Raw genomic sequence first — 7,214 nt, forward strand, 5'->3', positions numbered from 1 at the left:
ATCTTCGCGCCAACGAGAATACCATGAGAAGCGAGATAAAGTGCGCCTACCGAGTGAATTTTACAAAACCGAACAATATCGGTTCTCTTTTGGGTTTTTCGAGCGATCGTATTCTAAAACCGAACAATTGGTACGTTTCCGACGGACCCGTCGACGTCATGAGCGTGAACATAATTCGCATCGAGTGTAGTATCACCGCGGGAGCGTACAGCAACGGACGCTCGGTGCACGCGATACACGAATTCGCGCCGAAAGTTCCACCGGGATATAAACTGTCGGAGACTCCGACGCAGATCATTTACCTCCCGATCGTCGCGCGAAACGTCACCGATATCACGGTGCGAATCGTGGATCAGAAAGATCGGCTGATCGACTTTCGCGGTGAGGAGATAACGATCAGATTGCACGTACGTCGTCGTCAAGGTTAGTGTGTGTGTGCGCGTATCCCTGAAGAAAGAGAGAGCGAGAGGAGGGATGCTCGTTCTGAACGGATCTAGCGCGAATTGTACGAACGAGCGAGCTAGCCCGTTCTACAACGAGATCGGAAGCGTAGGAAAGAGAAGAGGCGGAGGAGGGGGACCCGTTCTCAGCAACGCCAACGTCAGATTCCTACGATCGTTGGGTCTCGCCGTGAGAAACGCGTCACCGTCGAACCATTTCTACCTCGAGAGGAAAAATCATGGCCGACATCCTGAGTATCGGCGGTGAGCCAATCTTCGACGAGCGCATCGTCGGAATAGAGACTCACACGTATAACCCGTACGTCAACACGACGTTCGGACACAACGACGAGATACGAATACCCATACAGCAGCAGGATCTGTATACACTGCCGTGCGAAAGTTTCCTGTACGTCGAGGGACGACTCAATGACGACGGCGCGACGAATGGGGAAGAATACGCGAAATTAGTCAACAACTGCGTCGCGTTTATGTTCGACGAAATTCGTTACGAGCTCGACGGCGTGGAGATCGACCGGTGTAGAAACGTCGGCATAACCAGCACGATAAAGAACTACGTGTCGCTGACCGTCGAACGAGCCAGAAAACTGCAGAACGCTGGATGGAGTTATCCGACGAGCGAATCAAATCTGAACAACGCGTCCCATCAATTCAATTTTTGCGTACCTTTGAATATTCTTTTGGGTTTCTGCGAGGACTACAGACGCGTGGTGATAAACGCGCGACACGAGCTTATCCTGATACGTTCTCGTAGCGACCACAACTGCGTCGTAGATCCGAAGAAGACCGTGCCGAGAGATCCGGCCAAAGATCCTAAAATTACGTTATTGAAAGTGCAATGGCGTATGCCTCACGTGGCGCTGAACGACGTGACTAAATTATCGCTGTTGCGAACGTTGGAGAGCGGACGATTTCTGAGCGCGGGCTTTCGCTCTTGGGATCTGTACGAATTTCCCCTGCTGCAGAGCACGACCAAGCATTCGTGGGCCATGAAAGCCGCGCCGCAATTGGAGAAGCCGCGATACGTCATATTCGCGCTGCAGACCGGACGGCGAAACGAATTTGCGGGCGACGCCTCGAGGTTCGATCATTGCGCGCTCGCCAACGTGAAATTGTATCTCAACTCGGAATTTTATCCCTACGACGACGTGAATGTGGATTTTGAGAGCGACAAGTTCGCCGTGCTGTACGAGATGTACGCGAAATTTCGAGGAGCGTATTACGGGAACGGTCGCGACGACGCGCTCTTTTCCCCGCGCGAATTCGCGCGGGTAGCTCCGCTCGCGGTGATCGATTGTTCCCGTCAAAACGAATCGGTGAAAAGCGCCACCGTGGACGTGCGCATCGAGTTCGAAAACAAGGAAAACGTTCCGCCGAAAACCACAGCTTTTTGTCTCATCGTTCACGATCGAGTCATCGAGTACAGTCCGCTGACCAACGTGGTGCGCAAAATTATCTAACGGAAATTGAAGTTGTGGAAATACCTTATTCGAGAAACTGAAAATGCGATTGCGAGAATACCTCAACTGGGAAAACGGACATATATGGTTATGAGATTATTTTTATCCCGGAAACGAGGAGTATATAAATTCGCGGGTTCCTTCCATCGTTTCTCAGTCTGTTCGAAACGACCAACTTGAAACAAACGTCTGTTTTTTTTACTTTTTTTCCAACGCACGGCGACGCAATGGCGACAGCGGCAACGACGACGACGACGATCTTCGTCGACCTGCAAGGATTCACGGTGGGCGACAGATTCGTCGTGAAGGAGGTGGCCGTGTTGCGAAGCGAGACACGCGTGCTCGCGCATCACGTGTTTCACGCACCGATGAGTTGGAATCTGTTGACGAACTCCGAGAAAGCGAGAGCCAGTTGGTTGATAGCGAACCATCACGGTCTTTGTTGGGAGGACGGCGACACGGACTATCGCCAGGCGAAGACGATCATTCGACGCGCGGTGCGCGACAACCTGGACAAGTTGCGTGAGACGGAGGAGACGCCCGACGCGCGAATCTACGTAAAAGGTCTCGAGAAGAAGAAATGGCTGCAGGAGATTCTCGGCGACGTCGACGCGACGATCGTGACCGTCGATGCGGAATACGAGGACGTCGATCGGTTGGAGTCTCTTCACACCGATCGCGCGTTTCGCTGCCGGCGTCACCAACGGTGCTGCGCCATGGAGAACGTGATGAAGTTGCGCGATTGGTGGATCGAGCGACGCAAATGTTTCGCCAGCATCGATTCCGCGAATTAAATTACTTTATCAATTTGTGTAAAAAAAAACGTTATATATTACTGGTTTAATATAATTTCATTTTATTAGCGTATTAATTGTTTTATCTTATTGCGTTGCTCGTTTTTTTTTTATTTTGTATATATTGTGTTTAATCGTTTTATATTTTTTACTCCATTGTATCATATATATCCTTCTATCTATATATTTTATCGAATAAAGATCGACGTAAAATCTATGACAAACGGTGTTCCTCTTTTCGCATACCTCCTCCGTATTTATATACGTGTACATTATATGCTACCGAGCGCGCGAAAAAATGGTCGGTCGCGGCAGCGCGTAACAATGGCCGGTCGCGGGAACGCGACAAACAGAGAAACGGCGAGCGAAAGCGAGAACGCGATACGGGAGTGGGGCTCCAGCGCGAGATGCGGTTAGGAACGCGAGCAAGCGATAACGCCAAGCGTCAGATCGAGTGCGAAAGCGAGCGGTGAAGAAAACGCGATATCGTTAAAACATTTATTTTCATTGTTAATATTTTATTTGTAATACACTATTATATATTATATTATACATAAACTTCTGTCATTTAATAACATTTTTTTTCACTATATCGTTTTTCACATTTTTTTCACATTTTTTTCACATTGGGAGACGCAACATACGGCGGCGGGGACATCGTCGTTGTCGGTCACTGTTTCTTGGCAGCTCAGATTCGGAGAATTCCCCCCCTCGTCGTCGTCTCTCTCGCGACGACCCGCCTCTTCGCGCGAGTCCAGCCGCGCGATGTCCCTATGCATCCCATGAAGTTTCATCACGAAGAATCTGATCTGATTCCGAGATTTTTTCACCCAAGAAGTAATGATAGCCCTACGCAAAAATTACAATTACAATTAATAAATATAAACAAATATAAATATGAATAATAAATATAAATAATTATAAATATAAAATTTATCGTTTGATTATATTATAAGAAATAATTTCGCGTTTGAAAACGATACTCACGTTCTTTCGAGCATTGCGGCGTCCTCGTCCACGTGAACGGTGAGATGCAAAAAGGGAGGCACCTTTTCCGTTAAGCACTTCACGCGCTGCTGCAACTGCCGCACCATGTTGCAATAATCCTCAATCTCCCTCGTCAGGGCTGTATTTTGATTTTGTAATATATCACACACGCATTTTAATTCGTTGATTTTCTCCATCGTCTTGAGTTCACTCGAAGACCGCGGATAGACTACGCTCGAGTCTAGTCTCGAGTTCTTATATATGGTAAAAAAAGGGTGTTGCCCATGAGTGTTGCGATAGAAAAATATACTAAGAATAGCATTGTATTGCGTGAGAAAATTATAAATCGATGAAAAATACCAATCGAGGAAAATAAGTAATGCATTGTTTTTATCAAGCCGACTCATCCGCCGGACTCAATAGCATTTTATTACGTGAGGAAAATATAAATCGAATGGAAAATACGCATCGAGAAAAATAATTAACGCATTTTTCCTTATCGGGCCGACTCATCCGTCGGGATCTTCGACGCATTTTTTTTTTTCACGCCCGAGACCCCCCGCCGCGCCGCTACCTATCCGAGTTGTCGCTAACGAGCGTCATCGCGTAAACGTTCGCATTCGGAGCGCTCGTCGAGATCGCGCTCAAACCGCGACGCGCCGTCATCGCGGTTTCACCGTCTCTCTCTCGCTCTCGACGATGCGGCTCGCATACATAATCGCGTTAACCGCGTGTTTCAACGCCGCGACGTGCATCAATTCCACAATTACGGACGACAATTACGCGTTCACGTTCGACTACCTGCTGAAATACGGATATCTGTCCAACGACGTGGACGCGATTCCGGCTCAGAGACGAAACGACGTTTTTCGCAAAGCCTTCAAGGAGTTTCAGAATTACTACAATTTACCCGGCGACGGAACGCTCAACAACGAAACGCTGAAATTCATGAGTAAACCGCGATGCGGTTTCCGAGATATCCTGAAGCACGAAACGAAAGCGAGCCTGTCCAAATGGCCGAAGACGCACCTGACGTGGCATTTTCACTTAGCCGACGAAAACGAGTTGAACACGGCGCAGGCCGCGTTCGACCTGTGGTCACAGCATTCGGCATTGACGTTCGAACGCTCCGAAATGCCGAACGCCGACATTATAATATCTTGGCGACGCCTACTACACTATAACACGAACATCGAGGTAAACGGAGAATTGTGCTCGGACAAATTCGACGGCCCCGGCAACGTGCTCGCCCACGCGTTTTTCCCGACGGACCAAGCGGGATTCGTTTCCGAGGTGCACGTCGACGGGGACGAGCCGTGGCACATTTACGTCAACAAACATCCCGCGGATAAGTTTTTCCTGCATTACACGTTGACGCACGAGATCGGCCACTCCCTCGGATTGCCGCACAACAGACGCACAACATCGGTGATGTTCGCGATACAGCCGGATCAGCAGTATCCGGTGAAGCTCGACCAATACGACATCGCCGACATTCAACGTTTGTACGGTGAAAAAATTCAGAACGATAAGCCGCGTTGGACGCCAGCGCCGGCGCCACCGCCGCCGCCGTCGCCGGACCTGTGCAGCCTCGATCGCGTGAACGGGATATTGATTTTGGAAAATCGAATGTACATCTCGTACAAACGTTACGTTTGGTCGGTCGATCTGGACGGTAGGACGTACAACGGACCTTTAGCCCTCTCGAAGCACATGAGCTTTCTTCACGACAATTACACGCGCGTGACCGCTGCCTATCAATCCCCGTCCGGCGATCTCATGGTGTTCGTAGATAATTTAGTATACTTGGTTCAATATCCGGAATTTAGTCTGCGGCCAGGTTGGCCGAAGACCCTGCAAGAACTCGGATTTCCCGAAAACGCGCTGATCAACGGAGCGGTGAACACCCACAGAGGACGTTCCTACGTGGTGTTCAACGGTAACGCGGTGGGCGAGATAAACGAATGCGACCAGGACAAGAGAGTCGCCAAATTTACGCCCCTCGAGGCGACGTTTCCCGGAATACCGAAAGGCGTGACGTCGATATTCCGCTACATCGACGGCAATCTGTACTTCACCACTCGGTCGCAGTTTTATAAATTAAACGAATTTACGAGGACCGTCTCGTCGGCCGGTAAATTCGATCTGCGGATACTGAATATCGTCTGCCCTAAGGCCGAACTGCTGCAGCAGTTGCGCGATCTCCTCAATCGAATCGTACGCCTCAACGATAACTCGCTAACGTCGGCGAGCGATTATTGGAACGATGACGACACCGGAGTTCGGCTCTCCGATTTCCGCATCCGCCGAAAGAAGTAGACTACCGCGCAAATTTTCCACACCGCGCCACGCGCGACATAAGTCAAATCTTTCCTACTTATACCGGCGTGTCCCTTCCAAGGCATCAGTGTCGCGTCGTCGGCCGAATACGACGCGTCGGAAAAAAAAATCAGAAAGGAACGGTTACCGCGGCGCGAAATGTTCTCGACGTTGGCCGATCGACCCGCGCCGAGGAGTATTTCTCCTACGGAGACGGCGGATTCGGAGGCGAACGACAACGACAATAAAAGACGGAGGATCAGTTCGATGGACGATCGCCATTATCTTCCTCGTCGCCAGGAATCGCGTCGCAGCTCTCATCCTCCAACCGACGCGCCCGTCGAGGACGATCGTCGTCGTCATCATCAGGAGTTTCGTTCCAACTTTCCCGTCGAATTGCCCCCTGTGCGCATCCTGACGACGCGTTATCTGCTGACGACGACTGGCTACAAGTACATAGCCATAGGTATCACGATCAAGACACCGTGGTACAGTCTTCATACCACGCCTTCGTACGTGGATATCGCCCTGGGGGACAAACAAGGAAGGGAAATCTCCCTGACGCTCGACATGTGAAAAGGACTGATCGAGCGCAAACGCGACGTATTGTCGTGCATGGAACGCGCTCTTTCCGACGTAACTCACCCCCCCTCGCCGATGTCGATCGGAGGGATGACAATGCGATTCGGAGTGATCAACAACGGGCCGATCGTACGTATAGAGCTACCCAACCTGGCTCGCGTGGCGATGGTGCGCACAACCCTGCTCAAGCTGTACAATCTGCAATTTTGCGTGGATCGCGTCATCCGTGCGCTGAACGCGGCGACCGAGGAGGTCGACGCTAAGTTTTTGCGCTATCGGGAGATAGCCGCCGCCGCGATGAAAATGGAAACTTCGATTCAGCCTGAGATACAGAAGAGCGATTTCTTCGATCCTGACAACATCATCGACTGCGAGATAGCCGCGCTATGTTTCGACTCCTTATAACGATGTCGCGTCTACGAAATGCATATATTCGCGCGAGCGAAACAATGTAAACGCGCTTGTATTATTTTTTTGAATAAAAAAAAAACTATATGCGTATCTCATCTGTGCACTCTCTCTTTCCATTTTCCCCTTTTTTTCCCAAATCCGTATACCCATGTCAGCGACCGCGACGCCGAGTTCGAACGCGCGTCACGTAAATTATCGCG

At 50.1% G+C, this 7,214-nt stretch overlaps 3 protein-coding genes across 3 annotated transcripts; 2 read left to right on the top strand and 1 right to left on the bottom strand.

Moving 5' to 3' along the window:
• The first annotated feature begins 679 nt into the window (after nucleotides 1-679).
• LOC112467476 lies at nucleotides 680-1,921 on the top strand. The gene has a single exon (XM_025036116.1). The coding sequence runs from the start codon at nucleotides 680-682 to the stop codon at nucleotides 1,919-1,921; it is 1,242 nt and encodes a 413-aa protein (XP_024891884.1).
• Nucleotides 1,922-3,287: 1,366 nt separating this feature from the next.
• On the bottom strand, nucleotides 3,288-3,971 carry LOC112467475. The gene is made up of 2 exons (XM_025036115.1): nucleotides 3,703-3,971; nucleotides 3,288-3,564 (listed from the first exon to the last, which is right to left on the bottom strand). Exons 1-2 carry the CDS (start codon nucleotides 3,897-3,899, stop codon nucleotides 3,315-3,317), a joined length of 447 nt encoding a protein of 148 aa, XP_024891883.1. The 5' UTR covers nucleotides 3,900-3,971; the 3' UTR covers nucleotides 3,288-3,314.
• Nucleotides 3,972-4,268: 297 nt separating this feature from the next.
• On the top strand, nucleotides 4,269-6,021 carry LOC112467478 (72 kDa type IV collagenase-like). Its single transcript, XM_025036117.1, has one exon. It carries the CDS (start codon nucleotides 4,402-4,404, stop codon nucleotides 6,019-6,021), a length of 1,620 nt encoding a protein of 539 aa, XP_024891885.1. The 5' UTR covers nucleotides 4,269-4,401.
• The last annotated feature ends 1,193 nt before the right edge of the window (nucleotides 6,022-7,214 follow it).

Source organism: Temnothorax curvispinosus, unplaced genomic scaffold (genome assembly GCF_003070985.1).
Source record: "Temnothorax curvispinosus isolate PA1 unplaced genomic scaffold, ASM307098v1 QBEX01017404.1, whole genome shotgun sequence".
NCBI classification, from domain to species: Eukaryota; Metazoa; Arthropoda; class Insecta; order Hymenoptera; family Formicidae; genus Temnothorax; species Temnothorax curvispinosus.